This window comes from Amphiura filiformis, chromosome 6 (genome assembly GCF_039555335.1).
Source record: "Amphiura filiformis chromosome 6, Afil_fr2py, whole genome shotgun sequence".
Taxonomy (NCBI): Eukaryota; Metazoa; Echinodermata; class Ophiuroidea; order Amphilepidida; family Amphiuridae; genus Amphiura; species Amphiura filiformis.
Window position 1 is genome coordinate 4,634,903 of NC_092633.1, and position 23,755 is coordinate 4,658,657.

General features: G+C 35.2%; 1 protein-coding gene across 1 annotated transcript in view; it reads left to right on the forward strand.

Annotated features, from left to right (window-relative positions):
• LOC140154852 (citron Rho-interacting kinase-like) overlaps nt 1-23,755 on the forward strand; it is a 134,034-nt gene that overhangs the window by 70,478 nt on the left and 39,801 nt on the right. Inside the window, exons 9-10 of the mRNA XM_072177500.1 lie at nt 27-80; nt 4,021-4,215. Coding sequence (XP_072033601.1) covers nt 27-80; nt 4,021-4,215 — 249 coding nt within the window. The remainder of the gene's footprint in view (nt 1-26; nt 81-4,020; nt 4,216-23,755) is intronic.

The following is a 23,755-nucleotide window of genomic DNA, read 5'->3' on the forward strand; positions in this document are numbered from 1 at the left end:
CATGTTTTATTTTTATTTTCAATTAGACAAAACAAGGATCAAGAAGTGAAGTGACTGAATTACAAAACAAGCTTGATGAGGTATGTGTTCAAATGACTAGAAAGTTACAAAACAGAGGAATATATACTTTGCCGAGAAAGTATCCAAAGACTTGGGAAAAGTAATCATAATTTTAAAACTAATATTTAGGTAGTATATCTAAAATAGGTCTTTGGGTGACAGCGACAATGAAAAAAGGGGTCTTAACAGCCCTACATGGGTTACTCCATATGAAATCAAGGAGGCGCCCCACCTGACCCCCTCAGATTTGCTTTATATTTTAGTCATATGTTGTACCTGTAAAAATATTAAAAACCTGCAAATTTGAGGTCTGTAGCTCTTTATGGATTTTCTGTGGCAGCCATTTAAAGTTGGAGTAGGGGGGTCTAAATTTGGACCCAAAAGTTGCCCTTTAAATAAATTTCATCTTTGGGAGTCTGTGCCTTCTTTATAAAAAGAGAGAGAGAGGTCTGAGACTTTGTATACACACTAACTGCATGCCCAATTTGTCAAAAATTAAAAATAAAAAATTCTATAATTGCTGCGTTGTGTCACGGGGTCATTAAATATGCAAGAAAAAATGCAAGGTTTTGTAAACTGGCAAGTTTAACCCCTTAAATTCACATTTTTGTCACATTAATTATTTTTTGTTATCACTGATGCTATATATAGGATAAATACAATGCATATCCAAAAAATTGAGGTCACAACTCATTTACATTTCGAACAGCGCCCTCACGAAGATGACATTTATTGTAAATTCAACATTTTCAGGGGGTCCAAAGTCGATGTGGTCCACTTTCAAAATTTATAAAACATCACTTTTATATAACTACTAGTCTTAAATTCCAACTTTACTAAGTCCCAGTAATTGTATAGGTTGACTTCATATAAAACAACAAGCCCAAAGTTGACCATTTTCTTATGATTGCATGTAGTGCAAATGTGCCGAATTCGGAAGGCTTGAAAGTCAAATTGGCCCCAATATTGAAAATAAAATGAAATAAAAGTAAATAGGGCCAATAACTACGCATCTAGTCATTTATTTTCAATATTGTGGCCATTTTGACTTTTAAACCTTCCGAATTCGCACATTTGCAGTACATGCAATCATAAGAAAATGGTCAACTTTGGGCTTGTCGCTTTTATATGAAGTCAACCTATAAAATTACTGGGATTGAGCAAAGTTGTAATTTAAGACTAGTAGTCATATAAAAGTGATGTTTTATAAATTTTGTAGGTGGACCACATCGACTTTGGGCCCCCTGAAAATTGTGAATTTGCATTAATTTTCATCTACACCAACTTTAAATGGCTACCATAGAAAATCTGTATGCATATATTGAAAATGAAATGGAAATAAAAGTAAATAGGACCAATAACTACTCATCTAATCATTTATTTTTAATATTGTGGCCAATTTGACTTTCAAGCCTTCCGAATTCGGCACATTTGCACTACATGCAATCATAAGAAAATGGTCAACTTTGGGCTTGTCATTTTATATGAAGTCAACCTATACAATTACTGGGACTTACCAAAGTTGTAATTCAAGACTAGTAGTTATATAAAAGTGATGTTTTATAAATTTTGAAGGTGGACCACATCGACTTTGGGCCCCCTGAAAATGTTGAATTTGCAATAAATTTCATCTTCGTGAGGGCGCTGTTCGAAATGTAAATGAGTTGTGACCTCAATTTTTTGGATATGCATTGTATTTATCCTATACATAGCATCAGTGATAACAAAAAATGATTAATCTGACCAAAAATGTGAATTTAGGGGGGCTAAACTTGCCAGTTTACAAAACATTACATTTTTTCTTGCATATTTAATGACCCCGTGACACAACGTGCAATTACAGAATTTTTTTATTTTTTATTTTGTGACAAATTGGGCATGCAATTAGTGTGTATACAAAGTTTTAGACCTCTCTTTCTTTTTATAAAGAAGGCACAGACTCCCAAAGATGAAATTTATTTAAAGGGCAACTTTTTGGTCCAAATTTAGACCCACCTACTCCAACTTTATATGGCTGCCACAGAAAATCCGTAAGAGCTACAGACCTCAAATTTGCAGGTTTTTAATATTTTTACAGGTACAACATATGACTACAATATAAAGCAAATCTGAAGGGGTCAGGTGGGACGTCTCCTTGATATCATATGGAGTGACCCACATACGTGTCACCTCCAAAGTGGGAGTGCCCCTCCCCGGATTTCAGCACCTCCCATTGGGCGCCCCATTCCTTTTTTAAAGGAATTTTTTATTTGTTGTAGACTTCAAAATCTTTGAATATAGGAGTATATAATAATAAAAACTTAGTTGAGACACTTGTGATAAATTTGCATTGTCTCTCAGTGGCTGTACTATTCTTGTAGAGATGTTGCAATGTCGCTCTTTTGTTGTGAACTTCAAATCTTTTGATCCCTCCACCTTGCTAACCAATCAATGTCATGTTCAACCAGGCGTAACTCAAACAAAAAGCGGATGTTTCAATATTGATTCAGGTAAATGGGAACATGCTGACAGTGTTCACTCAGTTCAAATCCCCCTGTCACTTCCAGCAGTATTGCAAGTCAGTAGACAGAGAACCCTATTATGATGACATTGTGGCTTTTATGAACAACAGTGCAACAAGATCAACATTGGCTTATATACCAGGATCATCTTGGATATTAGTTCTATCAAACTTGACAGGATTTTATTTACTTATGATATAACTTGGCTCTTCCTGTCAGCAAGTATTGGGAAATGTGAATTTCATGTGGTTTTATTTAATATGTTTTTTAAAAGAAAGGTTTTTAGATTTTTTTTTAACCCAGTGCCTACTTTTATCCTCGATAAGCTTCAGAACATGGATTTAATTTGACACCCAATTATTTTTGAAATAAACACAAGCTTGGCCAAGAGAAGATATTTTAGACTTCCCACAATGCATTTCTTCCATTTTTGTACTGATTTGCTATCTTGTGCAACATGGGTTGATAGTGACGAAGTGTACCGCAAACGAACAGAGTACATCCAGGTCTTGCAAAATATGTTTATTTCTTGATAATCAACCCATGTACAGCCAGTCTATTCTCAACATGTATGAAAACAAAGAGAAGCTGTACAAAGTAATGGGAGTGTCATTTGATGAAATGAGGTGATGTATCATGTTGCAAAGTATTCTGGGAAGGGTAAGATATCTTCTCTGAGCTCGGCCCTTGGGGGCTCTTGCTTTTGGTTTGAGTGGGGATGTGTGTCTGGGAGTCATGACTTTGAATAATACATACATACATTGACATTTAGGCCGGTATACCTGACGACACAAGGTATTGGAAACAAGAAAGAGAAGACAGAGAAAAAAGAACAACAAAAATATATGTATACAGATTTTGAAATGGTTTCTGGTCAAAATTATAGAAAATTAAGCTACTTGTCCCCAAAATGGAAACATTTTGAACAAGCACCCCTTTTCTAAACTGTTTGTCTGCAATTATGAAACAATCCTTATTATCTGGGAGCCTGTATATGCACATTTCCACTGTATGTAATACAACTTGCAAACAATAAGTTTGCATCATACACCTAGCTCGATTTCAAAGTGATTTACACAATTTAAGCTCGTCATAAAATAATTTTAGACAAAATTTCATCCATGTGGATTTTAAACAATATAGATCAGTGAAAATATTCTATTATGTGAAGTTTTGAAGAGAAAAAACCACATTGGGTTTTTAAATCTTGGCAAGCTAAAATTAATGCTCTGCATGCTGGTCATAGTTTTCAACATAAAAAGCCCCAAATTTGGATATATTTGGCAAAGTATAGAGAGTTCAAGAACCACTGAACCAGTACTAGGCTTGTTTGTACTCATTTTAATGCATTTTTCATGCAGATTCCAAATATGGCCTTGTAAATTTACAATTCTGATTTTTAAATTTAACTTCTGCAGTCTATTATATATTTTTGTTGCCTTATTATAAACCCACACAGATGAGTCAAGAAGCCAATACATTGATCAAAAGCCTACAGGGAAAGCTGACACAAGCCCTGGATGACTATACTATGGCTGATGAGGAGGTTCAACAACTTACTCATGACAAGAAGAGGTTGGAAGACCAGCTTTTCTCCAAGCAGAAATCGGGAGAATCACAAAGAGAGTTACGTCAAGATTTAGATGAAAGTGAGGTTAGTAACATGGGGTACTTGATGTTATGGACCACAATAGCCTCATCCCAATGGCATAGTTCAATAACCTCAATTAAACACTCATAGTGCAAAATTTGACCTTAAGTTGCAGGGTATGAGTTTTTGTACCCGAAGGCATTCAATGAATGTGCAAATGTATTGGGGTTAAAGAACTGTGCACTGATAGATGAGCATGTTGTGGATCCTAGTGTGATGCCATGAAATCAAAGTTTGTACATTATTATGTCTTGATGAATCCAAGTGTGTGAAAATATTGGATCCAAAACATAATAATGATAAAATTGGATGCTTTTTATCATGCTTTATGCCCAATATTTATTGGTCTCGCTGTGAGTTTTAAAATATTGGACTCGACTACGTCTCTTCCAATATTTTTAAACTTACAGCTCGACCAATAAATATGGGCTCAATCGATCCAATTTTATATCATACATGGTAGCTTATAAATGGTACAGGCTTTGACTCTTGATCAGGAGGTTATGGGTTCATACCCCAGCGGTGCCACTGTTATGCACTAGATATGAAGGCCCTTTGTCTCTATTAATGGGCTATCTATGCCACTATGTCTTTTAATGGGTACCAGTTTATATACTGAGCACAAAAAGTATCCAAACACTTAAAAAACAAAAGATACTTAAGTGTAATTTACCAAATGAATTCGTCAATAGATGGAGGATTTTATTTTAGCATATTTTGATACCTCATTTGGCATGATCCGACTTTCTTTTCCTCAGTTATCCAAATTTGAATAAAAAAGAGAGCATTCTTGAAAGTCAGTATTCTTAAAAATCAAACTGAAGATATCACAAATAAATTTGTTTTATTTCTTCATATTTTGAAATAGATTGGTAAGAATGTCCTACCCATAAATGGGTACTGCAGTTGAGATCCGTACACCTTATAGAAGATATGACCATAATCTCCCACACAGGCGGTGTATTTTTTAAATGGAGTCACTCATTCACGTAACCCCATCTGAAATTCATACTCCCTGTGTGGAAGATTAAGGTCATCTTCCATAGGGGTGTATGGATTTCAACTGGAATAGCGCAATGACAATGTCAGCCCATTACATGTTGCACAATTATAACTTTTTTTCCAGGGCAGAGCATCATGCCAACCAGAACAGCTTCCTCACAGTGTATGTACTATGACATTGTTTTCAGTGCATGTATCAACTACTATAGTCACTCCAGGGGCTCCCAACTTTTCTTGAAAGCGACATATTTATGACATGATCAAAGGGAATGAGTCACATGTCAGCGATTTTCAATTAGAAGTTTTTTTACATCATTTTCTGGCAGATTATGAATGCTACATTTTGATCTGGTTACCGAGTTATGAGCAATTTATCAATGGCTGAAAACAATATAAAACAAAAGAATTTGAACACTGTTTTTGCCAATATCTCAAAAACAATATTAGCGACATCTGACTCATTCCTCTTGATCATGTCACATTTCTTTATGGTCAGACTGATCACAACCCTATCTCACATATGCCGTCTTATTCCTGTGTAGTCTCACAACACGACACCACGTTGGGCTATTGCAGTTGGTACCCATACACCCCCTATGGAAGATATGACCTTAATCTCCCACACAGGGGGTGTAGATTTCAAGTGGGGTCACCCATTCAGGTAACCCTATTTGAAATTCACACTCCCTGTGTGAAAGAATACTAAGGCCATGTCTTCCATAGGGGTGTATGGATTTCAACTTGAATAACCCATTGGTGGAGACGTCAATCCCAAATAGTTGGGCACCCCTGTGTAGTCATAGGTAGCATAATATAAATAGTAGACCAATCCATGGATTAACAACATCCAGAAAGTCATTGACCTCTTGGTACTTGATCATAGGACACTATTGCCATTAGTTATTGGGTGACTACACTAAAGTGGCAAGATTTCTGTGTCACAGAAAAACAGACAGAATCGACAGAATTTAAGGGAAAAAACGGAAATTCACAGAAAATTCATGTGTTTTTCCTTGAGAAAACTAAAAATGAAGAAGAAAATGAAGTCTGTCTTCAAATATATCAGGCTTAAAAACAACTATAAAATAGAAAATGCAAGTAACTTCTTTTTACCCCGATTTTTAGCGGTGTGCATAGGACAAGGGCATTTCATCCTTGAAATTATATCACAGAAAATCATGGAATTTAGTATTTAAAATTACGCACAGAATTAGGTGTTTTAAATCACGGTAAACTTGCCACTCTACTCTACAAAGGCCAGATCCACATCAATGTGAACTTCTGTGATACGCATCAACTGTCTGGACGGACACTGTGATCCGCATTGATCTGGGAAATGATGGCGCATGCAGTGATCACGTTTCTTATAAGTGGGCATTTTTTTTTATAATGGGTGAATCAGAAATACAAAAGTTTTGAATTTTAACGGGCCAACCAGTAATATTGTTCATATTGGTTTTTAAATAGTGCTGGTCTTCCCGGGGCTGTGTCTTACCACAAATAACAAAAATGCACTATCAAATTAAAAACATACATAAGCAGTAGGAAACAATAAATAATGCAAAATAGTTAGGTTAGGTAAAATAATCACTGAATAACAGTCTTTTGAAGGAAGCAAGACTTACAGAGGACTGTGCTGGAGATGACATATTACTCCACATAGTAGCACCTCTGTAAGACTATGCTTCTTATAATCATTTAAAGGAAAGGGAATATTATCATTTCTTGGATTGCGCCTGAGTTCGTATTTATATTCCTTTTCTGTAAATAACTTTTAAGAAGTATATTGTTTGTGACTTTATACATAATTCAACAAGATGGATATTTCTAATCTTATCAAGAAATAACCGTTAAGTTGTTCCAAAACTTCAGTTCCCGAGGTATCCCAAGGAACATTACAAATAATCTAGCAGCTCTTGCTTGTAGTCTTTATAACTTAATAGAATCAGTTTTGTCCAAAATGATTATATCACAACAGTTGGAAGTTATAGGTAAATTTAAGGATGCACACAGGATCACTGAAGTGTTACATGGCCAAAATTGAGTTTTCATCACTAATGTCATCTTCAAACCGTATTTTATCTTGTCATTAATAGATTTTAAAGAAATCTTAACATTTGAACCATAAGAAAAGCTATTTTATAGACCCTTTTTCATTAAAAATTAGTCAAAATGCAAAAGCAAAAAATCATTGTTTTCCATAATAGATCGGCGTTCTGCTTAGCGCGTACTGGCGCACAGCTAGCAAGACACGCACACATGGTAAACTGGATGGGCGAGGTGATTACTGATTGAGGCGCTGGAGTCGTAATCGCGATCACTACCGTATGTAATCGTATTGATTCCTTCCAAGGTAGGTAAAGCTTGCACCATTGCATTTCGAAACTGCGGGCCGACAGACCACCACCGTCCCCGTCCCAGAATCAGTAGGCCTACTCGATATATTTCGCCAAAAAGTGCTCATAGTGGTATAAATTAGTCTTTTTTTTATATGAACATAGGCCTAATAGTGAATTTTTTGTTTGTTTTTGTTTTGTTTTTCAAGTTTCATTCTGAACTTGAAAAGATGAAATTTATCTGTAATACCGAAATGATCGATCACGAACATGAGGCTCAAGTAGTTACCCGTATAAAGAAGCCCTGTAATGATGGCGCAATCTGGTAGATACGATAGAAAACGTAGGGCCCTAAGTATTTTGCTAGTAGGCTAGACTTAGCCCGTATAGTACATCATTAGGCTTATTATTTTATGTTTAAAGATTTGTTTTATTTTATTCATTCATTCATTCATTCATTTCCTGACCATTACCGCAATGTCAAAAGCGTTGACATTTCAATACATCATATCGACCATCTAGGCATCATGGCCTACAACTCTATGTCAAAAATGTCTATATTTGAAATCGGCATAGCGAGCACGCGTTTATGAAAGCATTTTCATGAATGTTTTAATGTTAAATAATAATTTCAAACGAGAAATATAATCGAAAACGCAAATTCGTGCTTTTTTCATAACCCATTTTAACTACATTTCCAATAGTAGGCCTATTAGGTCTACCATATGCCATGATTGCGATAAAAGCTTTTGGTTTTACAACACTTTTTGCGAATGTTTTGGCCGAATGCCTTTTTATTTGCAATGTTTGTCTGGCTTTCAACTTTCACGTTTATAATGTTTTCTGCATACTTTAAAAGGTAAACTGCTTTAAAGCATTATTCGTGAATGTTTTCATGCAGTGTTTTAAAACGCTCTTTATAGCATGATGCCTATATCCTACGGTAGGCCTACTGCATAAACCCCAATCTAATTTAAAGCCATAAAGTGTTCCGTTTTCTACTTTTGAAATTCGGTTTTGTTAGGCTATATGTCAATTTCCGTGTTTTTCAGTTTTCTTGTGACCTCTCCGTGTTTTGCCCGTTTAACATTATATAGGCCTACTTTTTGTCCGTTTTACAAGACGTTTATTCAAGACACATTACAACTTTTACCCCACTTTTTACACGTTTATTTGATTGAAAACAACAACAGACACACTTTTTTTAATTTTTGTTGTTGTATTTTATTCACTTTTATGCGGTACAAAATATTTTACTTTATTGTGGCTTTAGGCCTATGACTTTTTATGCGTGTTTGATATTCCGTAAAAGTTAAAAATAAAATATGATAACAACAAACAATTACAATAACAAAATGGAATATTGAGTAATGACACATCAGAATTTTTTTAAATTTTACTTGGGATTCCTGTGGTGTAGGCCTAGCTATATAACGGGCGTTAAAATGCCTATCTTTGGCGCGGAAGGGCCGCTGTGGTGCCTCTCAAGCACCAACTAAAAAGAAAAAGCAATGAGAAGTAACAACATCATGTTTGAGGTTCAGAAAAGGACAATGAACATAAAAATGCAATATTTGTCAACACCAAAAAAAGAAAAAAAGAAGAAAATCACCAAAAGCGATCAATTAAAAACATTGCATTTTTAAAGCAAAATTATGAAAATTAGGACAAAACAGAAATCGCAATTATCATGGTTTTGTCTCAGTTTATTCTTCATTTCATAAAATTTCCTGATTATCTGCAAAAATAATTGCTTGTCAGTTATTCTATGCTACTTTTAATGTTCTGATGTCCGCAAATTTTAAAACAGAGCATGATCTTTTTTAAATACGGAACAGGACAAAATTGTGCTTAAATAATCATGGTTTCGTTCGCGGCAACACGACCATGCACTGTGCAATTTATTCGCGTAACCTGTCTGTCTGTCCGCGCGCCCAGTCGCTCCTCTAACGCCGCCGCGACGCCGCTGCCTTGCCGGACGCTCTGCTGCACCATGGAAACAAGACTGCAGTAAATAAAATGGCTGCTCCATGTGGATAAACATCTGCCGAATGTGCACGGATAATTTTGTCATATTGTATATTTTACCTTCTAAATTACCAAAAAAATGCCAATCTGCTGCAGTTGGACGCCCCTTCTCATTTTCTAACTTGACCAAACGTCACAAGTCACCGGATTATATATTTATGGAATAATCTTCAAAAATGGACCTAAAATCCGCTGTATTTTTCTAAATCGCGATTTTTGGCAAGTTCACTTTTCACCACTTTTAACCATTTTTGGACCGCCATAGCGTCTCAATGAAGCATCACTGAGGTAAGTTTTTAAGTCGAACGTTTAGATATAGCCAAAATCTAGATAGTGTTTTTTCATTTTTTTAAATTAGGGCCTAGAACTTTTTTTATCACCCATGATTCAAAAATTTGAACACGGGTCACACGTTCTTACTGATTTTTGCCTATATTTTAAAAACTAAGCAAAATTTCGAAAAAATAAAAAAACACTTTCTAGATTTATTTGTCTAAATTAATAAAATTCATGTTTTACAGTTTTTGATTTTCAAATAATTTTTTATGGCGGACCAAAATTTTTGGTCAAAAAAGCCTTTTTTTTTGGATTTTCTCGAAAATTGTACTTTTGACCCAAAACTGACATTTTAAATGGATGTATGAGCTCATTTCCTTTCAAAAAATGTATACTTTTATATACTTTACATAAATAGTTTTCGAGTTATGATGTGAATAATAATGGATAATTAGTGATCCTGTGTGCCTCCTTAAGAGCACTTTCAGACACAAAATATTTAGCCCTTCTGATCATTGAGATATTTCTTGCAGATTTTTTACAAACATTTTCTATATGATCATGCCAATTTCAATTACAATCAATTATTACGCCTAGATGAGTGCTGGAGTAAGGGTCGGTTCATAGTGCATATTCGAAGGCGAATATTCGGCTTCGAATACTTTTTGTGACGTCAAAATATATACGACAGCGAATACACGCCGAGTTGAATCGGATTAAATATCGCGCAACTGATAGCGTAGATACTATTGATTTATATGAAAGGCTCGAGGTCACCTGAATATCGTTCGATTTGACGATGATTTCAAAATCCCCAATGAAAATCAAGGGATCTGGAATGAGCGTTTTGAGCGTTTCGACAGTATTTTTGTGGGACATGAGAGCACATCAAACATATCGAATTACATTATGAATACGAAGAATGTCTTTCTGATATCAAATCATTTTCATTTTTTGAAATTCACGATATAATACAAACTTTATGACAAATTATTAAAATTTGATATTTTTCACATATTGATATAACAGTCCTCGAAGTAAATATTATAAATCTAATGATATTTTCTTAAAGTGTATCTGGGAGGAAAAGCCGACGATCAATTGAAAATGTTGCCCTTTCATATTGAAGATATGGATTTTTGTCCCCCAAAAGACCTAATTTTTTTTTGTGTTTTGGGGAAAAAATCCATATCTTCAATACGAAAGGTCAAAATTGTCAATTGATTGTCGGCTTTTCATCCCACCTACATACACTATAAGTAGCCTATAATGCGGACCTATTTTCTCAATAATTATAAAAATGCGACATTTTTGGTGACTCAAATTTATGTATAGGCTTTCCACTTTTATTTAAGCTATAATTCGCCACTCTTTCTGATTAATAAGTCCAGCCCAGCCCAAAATACCTCAAATAGTTTCTGTATTTTACCGGAACTCATTAGGGTTACACAAAGGGCGCATTCATTTAGTGGTGTTCCCCCCTTATTAGTGCGGTACAAGCGTACCCATTTTTATATGATATGAAAGTAAAGGAAAATGCCTGGCAGGCAATAGCATTCCAATGCTGTAGTGATGGTAAGTAATGTTTTATGCAAATAATATGATATATGTGACCGTACACCACGAATGAGCCGTAAATGTCCTCAATTGTATTCTGAGTTACAGTGTAAAATGGGCATGAAGGTATTTCAATTTGGTGCTACGTGTATCTCATTAAATGAGGTACACGTAGCACCAAATTGAGGTACCTATGAATACGACCTTCATGCCCATTTTACACTGTAACTCAGAATACAATTGAGGACATTTACTGCTCATTCGTGGTGTACGGTCACATATATAGGCTTACAAACATAACCTAAAGAATGTTTCCATATTTTAAATCGACTGATGCAGAAAAAAGTCCAAATTCAGATTTATGCCTCCACCCCGGTTTTACATAAATAATGTTTGGCCCCAGTTCTAGGTCCCCATATCATGGCCATATGCATCTGCCCCTGGCAGACGATGCGTGAGGGTCTGGGATGGTAAATCATTGGTTATTGATATAAAAATGCGTTTGCCGTGGAGGTTCAACCATTTTGTCATCTTTTCCGCACTAGCGAATTCTTGACGTTTTAGCCCCAATAAACGATGTTATTTTGGGCGGAATAAAGATGTAATGCGTTGTTATCAGTCAAATTCATAATTATAATTAATAATTAAGAGGGCAAAATAAGTAATATGTAGGAATGGATATATAGCGCTTTGCAACGAATATCTTCATAAACTATGCAGAACAACCAAAACCACGAGCGTTGGTATCCTATCATTGCGTGTTCTTTTAAAATAAATTCTTGTTTATTTCTATAATTTGTGAATCAGGCATTAAAACACACTTAGGCCCTAGCAATGTAGGCCTACACAAGTTCGGAACGAGACTTTTTATCTTTTGACGCGTATTTCGGTCAAATGCCAAAATTGATTGCTCAATGAATCATGAAATGAGAACAGTACTACTTTGATGATACCGATTTCAAGTGGATATCAGCCAATGAAAAAAGTATTCACCGGAAATATATTTGTGGGAGTTGAATTTTGTTGAACTCGACAGATATATATTTGGTGGGTCACCGTGGGTGGTCTCATATATAACACTTGTGAGGGCTGTCATATTAGTCGTCGCTTCAATCATATCTTATGATATTTATATATATATTTATTTATTTATTTATTTATTTATTTATTTATTTATTTATTTATTTATTTATTTATTTATTTTTTTATTTATTTATTTATTTATTTATTTATTTATTTATTTATTGACTTATTTATTGACTTATTTATTTATTTTTTATTTATTTACTTATTTATCTATTGACTCATTCATTTCTTGATTTGCTGTATGGGTCAACCTCCGCGCCTGTTACAGGCAGGTCGTAAATGCCCCAAAAAGCAAATCTTTTTGACTCCTATTCAGGTCAGGGGCGTAACCAGACCTGACCTTCCGGGGGGGCAAGATTGAAAAATTTCCCAATTTCTGATCAAAAGAGGTGGAGTCGGTGGGGTCCAGGGGTCCAGGCGGGGATCAAGGGGGCTGAGCGCCATGAAGCTCCTGGTAGTTTTGGCATATTAGAAAATATCAGTGTTTCAGAGTACAAATTTCACAATGAAAGTAGTAGGCCTACAGATCTTCTCTCTTTCTTTCCCTTTTCTCTTCTCCCTTGATCCTTCCCCTTTCTCTCTCTCCTTCCCCTTTCTTCCCTCTTTTTCTTTTCTTCTTTCCCTTTCTCTTCCCTCTTTCTTTCCCTTTTTTTTCTCGTTTCCCTTTCTCTTCTTTCCCCTTCTCTTCCCTCTTTTTCTTCCCTCTTTTCTCTCTTTCCCCCTTTTCCCTTCCCAATTTTTTACTCTCCTTCCAGGTTTTTGTGTCCGGGGGCAGCTTGCACCCCGGCCCCCACTGGTTACGCCACTGCTCCTATTTAGACCCATTTATACAGACATTAAATCATGACAATAGTTCACTAATGGAGAATAAGATTTTATTAACCGTTAAAGAAATTCTCTAAATTTTGCTTACCTTGGTCAACGGGCAATACTTGTTAACAGTCGGGCAACGCTGTAAATTGTAGAAATATATCTTTCTCCGGTTCATAGTTTTATATTGAAGCCGCATATATTTTGGCGCCCAAAAGCGTATTGAGTCGTAATATTCGCTTCGAATATTCACTTTGAACCAGCCTTAAACCTGACTTAAAGCATTACCATTTATATGTACCTTTAAGTCATTGTTATTGATTTTACTTAGTTGCTGATGTGAACCCAACATCATAAATTTAGTTTTATTCTCATTCAGACTCAGTTTATTATTATCTATCCAGAACTTGATACTCGACAGATCATTATTAAAAACTATTGACAATATCAATATCATTTTTGCTAGAACAGTAAATAATAGTGTCATCAGCATACATACTAATTTGAGAAAAGTGTTGTTAGTCATGAGCTTTATTCATCTGCCTCTGCATTAAACATTACAAGAAGTGGGACTATCAGCAGTGCTACTGGGAGGATGCACTCCCTCTGCAGTGAATGTACTTTCTTTCATTATTAAAGACAATCTTGAAATTGGGGATTTAAAATTCCAATTGTTTTACATAGGAAACATGTGTATCTAACACACCTAAGAAACTTGTCCTTGTAAGTTGAGTGTTTGTGTGAAAAAACTGTTTGGTAAATATTTTGCACCAAATCCCTAAATAAGCTTTCTATACAGAAGTTCAAACCTGGACACACCCTTAAAAGTTTATCCAAATTCTATGACATTTTGCATGATGCATTTTTAAAACACCAAAATGAACAAAATTAAATGTTGGCCCATAAAAAAAATCAAAACTTTTGTATATCTGAATTACCCTAGTGGGCATTGTTACTTTGTAGGGCGCTCATATCGCGATGTCTTCAGCACACTTGAGAGAAATCTACATTGATGTGGATTTCTGTTCTTGTGTGGATTTACCCATTTTCACACTCGATGTCATGCTATCTGATGAAATGAGTCATTTCCGAAGCAATAATCAATTTCCCATATTTAAATCTTTCCCTATTGTGTATGCTTCAATACACTGACAATCCCATCAAGATAAGATTGCCACTTCATGAGATTTCATCATGTTCCTGTTGCTGAAAGTAAAAAAAATATTAAGTACTACATTTTGACTGTATAAATATGTTAATTTTTGTGGTAATCTTTTTTCACAAATTTCCACTTGTTTATAATGACAATTTTATACATAATTCCTACATTACTTTTTTATTGACAAAATTTTGTAAGAATTTATTTTCATAAATAGGAACCTGTTGCAATTATAGTGACAAACATCTCATTTGGCTTGATAGCAGCACATGTAGATGATTGACATTGTCTGTAGAGCCACAAACTAGGCATACTGTAAGACAGAAGATATCTTACACTTCCCACAATGCATTTCTTCAATTTTTTCTGTACTGATTTGTATCAAGTGCATCATGTGTCGATACTGACAAAAAGCACCTTTATGAACAGAACACATCCAGATCTTGCAAAATATGTATATTTCTTGACTATCAACCCATGTGTAGCCAGTCTACTCTCAACATGAAAACAAAGGGAACCTGTACAAAGCAATAGTAGTGTCATTTGATGTTATGAGGTGATGTGTTATGTTGCAAAGGATTCTGGGAAGGGTAAGATATCTTCTCTGAGAATGTGAGATAAGGATCCAATTTTGTGCTGAATGGCAACATTTTCCATCAGCCTATCAAACCATCGGCTACAAACAGCATTGTAAAAATTTGGTCAAATTTGAGTACCTTGCAAAGTTTATCATTTGCAGTTTGATTTTCTTTATTTCTTCCATGTTGCATTTTGTAGTTGTAATCTGTGTAGTGTAAAGTGTCTTGGTGTTTCTGCATGGTTTGTGGTGTTACTTTAACAAAACATACATCATTCTTTTAGTGATCATTATTTTGTAAATTAAATCTAATATTGGAAATAAAATTTGCAACTCACTTTGCTATGTTGCGTCCGAAAACATAGGACTTCGTCAGCCATCTGATTGATGATGTTGTGACGTCAGATGTCTTTTAGTGATCCTTTGGTAGATTTTTCACTAGTTCTATAGGCTTTCGGATTGTTTAATTACTTTGTGAATTTTCTTCATTTTGAACAATTCCAACTAAAAACGAAGGTGATTTTTCTGACGTCTTTAGTGACGTTTCAGCACTAGTGGTTTCATCAGACTGGCAGCTCATCACATCTGACTGCTTGCTTTTATTCGCTGTCGTAGTGCACGTTAGTAACCATTGGTTACTGCTCCAAGCCTGGGCTCATACACCTGTTCCGAATTTTGATATGCCATAGGCTTTGTGTTGTGATCATTTCGATCAGTGGTTCGTAAAAAAGAAAGTGTGATCCAGTTGACCTGGCAACAGTCATATTGTAACGCGTGCACTATAACAGCGAATAGGCAACAGGATGCACCGTAGAGTGCGTGATGAGTTGGTCAAAGATGTTGAGTCGTAAGCCCCTAAATCCTTGTTGAGTGTCATGTCCTTTTCGTGGATCCAAATGGCTTCTTTCAGCCACCTGGTGGTCTTGTCAATTACTTTCGAAGGTTGCCAGTCTGATGAAACCACTAGTGTAGTGGTGAAACGTCACTAAAATGTGAGTAAATCATCTTCGTTTTTTGTTGGAATTGTTCAAAATGAGGTACATTCTAGCAGTACCTCTTTTCTTATCATAAATAATGTACCGCTAGTCTTGTGTCACTGAAATTCCAGTGAAGTAACTGGATTCCTTGCCCTATAATGTACAGAACTTTTGTTACCAGTGTGTTATTATTTTTTGAGAAAAATGCAAAAAATAGTCACAAATTTATCAAGGGGTGTACCTTAACATTATTAGCCTATTGCAAATCAGTCCAAACCTTGTGTCAATAGTCTAAGGCCCTGCATGTGATATAGTTAACCGGAATCATTACCAAATGTCTAAAGCTGTTAAATAGAAGCATACAATAACTCTAACATAAAACAGTTTATTCCACAGAAATAAACTAAGCTCAAAAAGAAACTTATAATTTGTTCACAAGGTCATATCTTAAAATACTGTCAATCAAGATGAACCAAAATTACACACAGGATTACCTTAATACTCTACTCAAAACACATGTCAGTAACCAAGCAGTTGTCCAACTGACACAACAGCAAAATGCACTGTCATGGGACAGCTTCCTGGACTTCCTTAACTATCACAGCCCAACATTTGGCACCCAGGACAAAAATCTGTGAGAATGCACACAAGATCTGTGCACAGATGATAAAACGGTGCTGCTTTCTGCTTTTCATACACTTTTTTCATGAAACAGGGCTGGGCTGTGAATGTGGTCCAGGAAGCTGTCCCATGTCAGTGCATTTTGCTGTTGTGTCAGTTGGATAACTGCTTGGTTACTGACATGTGTTAAGAGTAGAGTATTGAAGTAAATATGTGTGTAATTTTGGTTCAATTTGATGGACAGGATTTCAAGATATGACCTTGTGAAAAATTAGAAGTTTCTTTTTGAGCTCAGTTTAGAAAACATGCGCCATATGTTGATCCCAACAGCTTATTGAATAGACTGCGTTACGATCGGTCGCTAGTTGAATCCTTTGTTTGAAGTTTTTTAAAGAAAAAACATGCAGGACTTCTGGCTTGCTACACATCTTTAAAAAAATCATCTCCTTGTTTTCTGATTTCTGATGTGTAACTAACATTGTGTAGAAACTAGGCCTGTTATCAGCTGTTGTATGTATTGTATTATCGTCGATATGACCCTAAATCCGACATGTCAAAATAAATTGTCCTTTTTCGACACTTTACAACACATATCAAAAGGTGAAAAAAATTAAAATTTTCATGCTATTTTATCAGAATAAGCTTACCATACGATCATGTTTTCATCGGAAAGTTGAAAATTGCCTCCCGAAGTTGACCCAAACCCGGAAGTAGAAGCGAACCAGGAAGTATGTTACACTGGAAATCGGCAATCGTAATCGTAAAATGTTGGCGTGATTTTAAACTTATCTATCGACTTTTTTCAGCATTTTAAATCTCATTACAAGTTTAGACATGTTCGATTGTCGATTTTTTCCCCGAAGAAGTGTTGATTTAGAAATCATTTCACAGACCTAGTAGAAACCACTTGATAAGAGAGTAGCATTTCACAAACAGCTCTTATGCTGAATGAGAAGTGATATGTAGAAGACAAATTGAAAGATAAAGCTACATGGTAATTACTAATTAGGAATATTTACCCGTTCTAGTGCAATCGATGTCTTGAATATCAACTTATAAGTGCTACTCTTGAGCCTTAATTGCTAGTAATAGATTTTGATATGAGCTCTGTCTGGACATTAAGAGGTTTGGCATGAATGAATGAATCTTTATTTCCATAATAAAAAACAAGCAAAATACGTTGAACTCACACATCAAAACATCAAATGACACTAGAACAAAAACAAGGCTCCAAGAATTAATGAGATACATGTAAGATGCAATTTATATTTATTTCAAAAGTGTTTGATTGAATTGGCTGCTTTAAGGTTATCAGCAATTCTCTCCAGACAGACGGATGTCAACTGGAGACAACAAGTTTCTTATTTTATTTTTAATTAAAAAATTTCAGAATTGTGAACAGTTATAACGGTTTGTTCCACAGAAATAGAAAACATGCACCATAGGTTGATCCCAACAGTTTATTGAATAAACTGCATTTTGGTCACTAGTTCTATTCCTTTTTTATTAGTTTTAAAAAAGCATGCAAGGCCTCTGGCTTGCTACACATCTTTCACCATGTTGTTTTCTGATTTCTGTTGTTTAACTAATTACCATTATGTAGAAACCACTTGATAAGAGTATCATATCAGAAACAGCTCTTATGCTGAATGAGAAGTGATATGTAGAAGACAAATTGAAAGATAAAGCTACATGGTAATTACTAATTAGGAATATTTTCTGTTCTAGTGCAATCCAATGTCTTGAATATCAACTTACAAGTGCTACTAATTGCTAGTAAAAGACTTTGATATGAGCTCTGTCTGGACACTAAGAGGTTTGGTATGAATGAATGAATCTTTATTTCCATAATAAAAAACAAGCAAAATACGTTGAACTCACACATCAAAACATCAAATGACACTAGAACAAAAACAAGGCTCCAAGAATTAGTTAATGATATAAGATGCAATTTATATTTTTGTCAAAAGTGTTTGATTGAATTGGCTGCTTTAAGGTTATCAGTAACTCTCTCCAGATGGATGTCAACTGCAGACGACAATTTCTAATTATTTTTTTTATTTAAAACATTTCAGAATTGTAAATTTTCAGGACCATATTTAGAATTGGCTTGAAAAATGTTTTAAAATGAGTACAAACAAGCCTAGTACTGGTTCAGTGGTTCTTAAGATAGCTCTTAATATTTTCAAACAATATCTTACAAACTTTTTATGTTGAAGCATATAGCTAGCAATCAGAGCATTAAGGTAGTTTCTAACAGTGGGCGGTAGTCCTGATTGAATGATCAGTGAATTATACTTTCTTATTTCATGTGATAGCTATGAATATTGGACCATTTTACAAAGAAATTATCAAATGAGATGGTTGTTGTTTAACAGATTATTCATACATGAATACACCCAGTTCTAATTTGTATGCATCAAAAACATCAAGAATAGCATATTTATGATATATAATCACCACACGTTTGTATGTACATTACATACATAGCTCATACTCAAGAGAGGAAAGTAGCATTCTGATTATTTAACAACAAATCCAGTCAACTTTAATTTTGAAAAAAAGTATATTTGCTTGATGCAAATAAATGTGTTGTGCAGATCGTGTGCAAAACTGATTGTTTTGGGAAAGAAACAGAACAAGGTATATCAACTTAAGGGGTACAACACCCCTGGTCAATTTTGTGCCTATTTTGGCATTTTTCTCAAAAATTATAGCACATTGGTGACAAGTAAGATATGTATATTATAGGGGCAAGGACTACAACTACTGCACTGAAAATTCAGCAACTCAAAGCAAGTAGTTATTGATTTATTGATCAAATATTGGTTTTCCCTCATTTTGACTGTAACTCCACAATTGTTGTCTGTGCTGAAATAACATTTCCAGTGCAGTAGTTGAACTTGTAGTCCTTGCCCTATAATATACATATCTTACTTGTCACCAATGTGCTATAATTTGGGAGAAAAAATGCAAAAAATAGGCACAAAATTGGGCAGGTGTAGTACCCCTTAATAATGGAGAAACAAGTAAAATACAGACTACACGGTATATAGAGGGGGACAAAAAACAACAACAAATGTAGGCCAATTCCAAGGCACACAGATATGTGAAACCTGTAAGAACAACAAGAATCAAGTGATGAAAATCAATGTGCACATAAGCAGACAAGATAAATCAAACAAAAATTTAGGTTCAAAAACAGGCAAAGTTTGATGGCCAAAAATGACCAATTCCAGAGCCAGCAGAAGTATCAGGGAAATAGAGCTAGAACAAATGGTGAAATCACTGTGCATAAGCAGACAAACTAAACAGACAATAAAAACAACCTAAGTTTCAAGTAGTTTTAACTTGTCTCGTCCAGGGACAGACAACAACATAAAAAATCAATCAGCAAAAACTACATGCTGTAGTTTTTGAAAACAAAGTGATATCTCCCCACCAAACATACGTCACATTGTCAGTAGAGGGCAGTTCAACCTATTATTGTGTGTGCTCAATCCTTGACTTACTTGACATTGCACAGGACGTTGTGTCCCTTTGCCCTTTGTCGAGTAAGCCTCCTCCAATCAGTTCTGTCTGCTGCTTGTGCCTTTGCTGCTTGCGGGGTCATTCCCAGGTCCCTCTGAATTTGCTCCTTCCATCTGGTTGTTGGACGACCTGGTGGTCTTTTCTTGCTGAAGTCATTGATGTAGGCTTGGTGGGGAAGCCGATGTTGAGGCATCCTGAAGATATGCCCGCCCATTTCAAACGTCTCCGGCAGATAACATTGTTGTTGGAACTAGTGATGTTGAGACTCTGCCTGATGGAATTGTTGCGGATTTTGTCAAGTAAGGAAACTCCAAGCATTGCCCTAAGGCATCACATTTCAAAAAAATCCTTACATTGAAAAAAGATGAAATAAATGATGTCCTACTTCTCAGTACTTTGTTTTCTCTTCATCAGACAAGATTGTCACTTTGATATTCAAAAACACAAATCATGAGCATCAGACAGAATATTAATGTAATGTTTTCCGTGTAGAGAAAGTACATTTGCAAATGTGAATGGAATTGAACAAAAGAATAAGTATGCCATAGCAACCCCCTGTGTAAGAATAAGTATCAGACTTGCTGTATATTGAAGTGTTATGCTAAAAATAACATGGTTCCAGCCAGTCAGTCTGGCCAAACAGAGAAATAATTTTGTCTTATTTTTATTTATTTATTTATTTATTTATTCTTCATGGGAATTAACAAGCAAATTGGACTAAAAATTACTTTTTAGCCTAAAATGGAAAGAGTTATAACATGGTTCCAGCCTGTCAGTCTTGCCAAACATAGAAATCATTTTGTCTTATTTTTTATTTTTTTATTTATTTATTTATTTTTTTATTTTTTTATTTATTTATTTATTTATGGGAACTAACAAGCAAATTGGACTAAAAATTACTTTTTTAGCCTAAAATGGTTTTAAAAAGTCATATATTTGGCCTTATTTGGTCAATAAACGTAAGAAAATGAAAAAAATGTTATTTGAGTGTAATGTATACATATATTATTAGTTAAAATATAATAATTAAATATTAGTGTGTTTACAATAATTTGAGCGAACCAGTGTATGTTTTTTTAAAGTGATTTTCTCCAAAATGTGTGCTTTTATCTCAAATCTGTTTATATTCAGATTCCTTGACTAATCTCCATTCCAAAAATGTATACTAGTAAATTTCTTGCATGAAAAGTTATGATGAAAATAAAGTTTTAAATTTCCTGTCAAATGCAATCCTGCATGCACCCTTTAAAACATGGATTAATATAATTCTGAAAATCTTATTTAGATGCATTTGTAAGATTGTAAATTTCAATGTTGAAGATATTTAAATGACACACGGTTTTCCTGCATGAATTTCAGGGTATGTTCTCTCATTGCTAAATAAGCAATGGATCATTTACATAGTCTAGAATTAATTCTGTTGAAATCATGCCTAGTGCTCTGCGTGCTAGCCAGGCATAGGCTTCAACATAAGAAATCCAAGTTTGAGATATTTTCATAAAATATCAAGAGCTATCTTAAAAACCATGGAACCAATACTAGGCTTGTTTGTACTCATTTTAATGCATTTATCTTGCTGATTCCAAATAATGGTCATGAAAATTTACAATTCTGAAATCTTTTGCATTAAATGAAATTGAAACTTGTCGTCTGCCATCAACACCAACGTGAAGAGAGTTAAGTTCCTAAGATAATAGTTTAATGTTGCTGAAACAATAGAGTACATAAGAAAAGAGACACTTTTATTTATTTATGTATATTTATAACATTCGGCCGAAGCCAGGCAAAGTCCACTAGTGCTCAGAGGCTACTAAATTCAAGGGATGCCTACCGGACTTTACGGGACAGGGATATGGGAAGAGGTCCGATTTTAGATACAGGAGGAAAATCGGAGCACCAAGAGAAAAACCTGCAAGGACGAGCATGGATCGGCAACCAAACTCACATGTGGCACCACAGGGAATTGAACCCGGGCCGCAGTGGTGAGAAGCGAGTGAGAAGACCGACCACTGCACTACCCCGTCCTCTACTTGTTTTGCTTAACTCTTAAAATCAATACTAGCGTTGGGCTATTCCATTTGAAATCCACACTACCCCTGTGGAAGATTTTGGAAACATGTCCTACAGAGGGAGCATGAATTTTGAATGGAATTAGCACATTTGGCAGCTCCATTTGAATTTCATACCTACCCTCAGAAACCTGAATCTTCCACAGAGGGAGACTGAGTTTCAAATGAGCTTCCAATGTGTTCATTCCATTTGAAATTCATACTCCTCTGTGAAAGATTTCCAAAATCTTCCACAGGGGTAGTGTGGATTTCAACTGGAATAGCCCATTTGAGAATGATTATGCATGGGCTATTCCAGTTGTAATCCATACACCCCCATAATAGAAGACATAATCTCCCTTACAGGGGTGCACTCCCCATTCCAGAAAAAATACACTTTTTTTTTTTTCTTTTTTTTTTTGGATAACAAATTCTTACCTTGTTTTGCCATGGATTTCAACTGGAATAGCCAATATAACAACATGTCATTATTTTAAGTGGGTTAGGAAAACAAATATTTATAACTCATTATATGTATGGCGAACAGTGAATTCTAAGATATCCTTTTCTCCTTCAGAGGAAGCATATTTGTTTCCTCGGCAATTGTCTCAACTCAATTCAATTTACATTTCACCTTTTTACATCCGTGTTTCAATTTCCTATTTCATGCAACTAGAGCTGAAAATCGCTCCGGGTGTATGCTGTAGCATAACATGAAATAATGCATAATTCTATTGTATGATATCAGATGAAAGCCAAAGAACATGATCAATATTTAACAGCTATATTCATGTCAACAACAAGAAGTCCATTATGGTGTCTTGTTTCTACATATCTCTCTTCTCTCTGTCTCCTCTCATTGCGACAAGTTTGTTACTTGGTCCCATTTTCGTGTTTCAACTGCTTAATTGTGTGACCCTTAAGGGTATCCGTAGGGAGAACACTTTGTTTTACGGCCAGGTCTGGCCAGGTGCATGTTTGTTCGCAGTCTACAGGTGTAACTAGGTTGTTGTATATTCTATAATTTTCCTGGTGTGTTAACTGTGATTACATCTAGACACCAGTTTATTTTTTATTTGAACGGGACCCTAATTTAATGAGAAAAACGCCCGAAAAAAGAGGCCCGGCAAAAGCCGATTTGCAGACAATTTTGTAGCTACAGACAGCTCGTATTCCATATAACAACTACGGAAACCAATCAGTGCCAGAAGTGTTGATTTATATTTCATCCACTTAGGTTTGGCTTAACCCACTAAAAGGTAAAACTTTAAGGCTGATCATTTTAATTATAAATGTAGTGTGTGTGTAAAAGTATATTTCTCAAAATGGAGGAGAGCGCCTATGACTATTGTCCGTTCTGTCTACATGGTCTATGATAATTATTTTCTTACCGAAATATATTCACTTAACACAGACCACGGTTGCCAAACAAATGAAGGCAAACCGCTGGGTCAAATCATTGAAAAGTCGCCCAATATTTTTTTTATCAACCGTTGGTTTCTATGAGATAAAAACTACCAGAAGTCGCGTAAGCC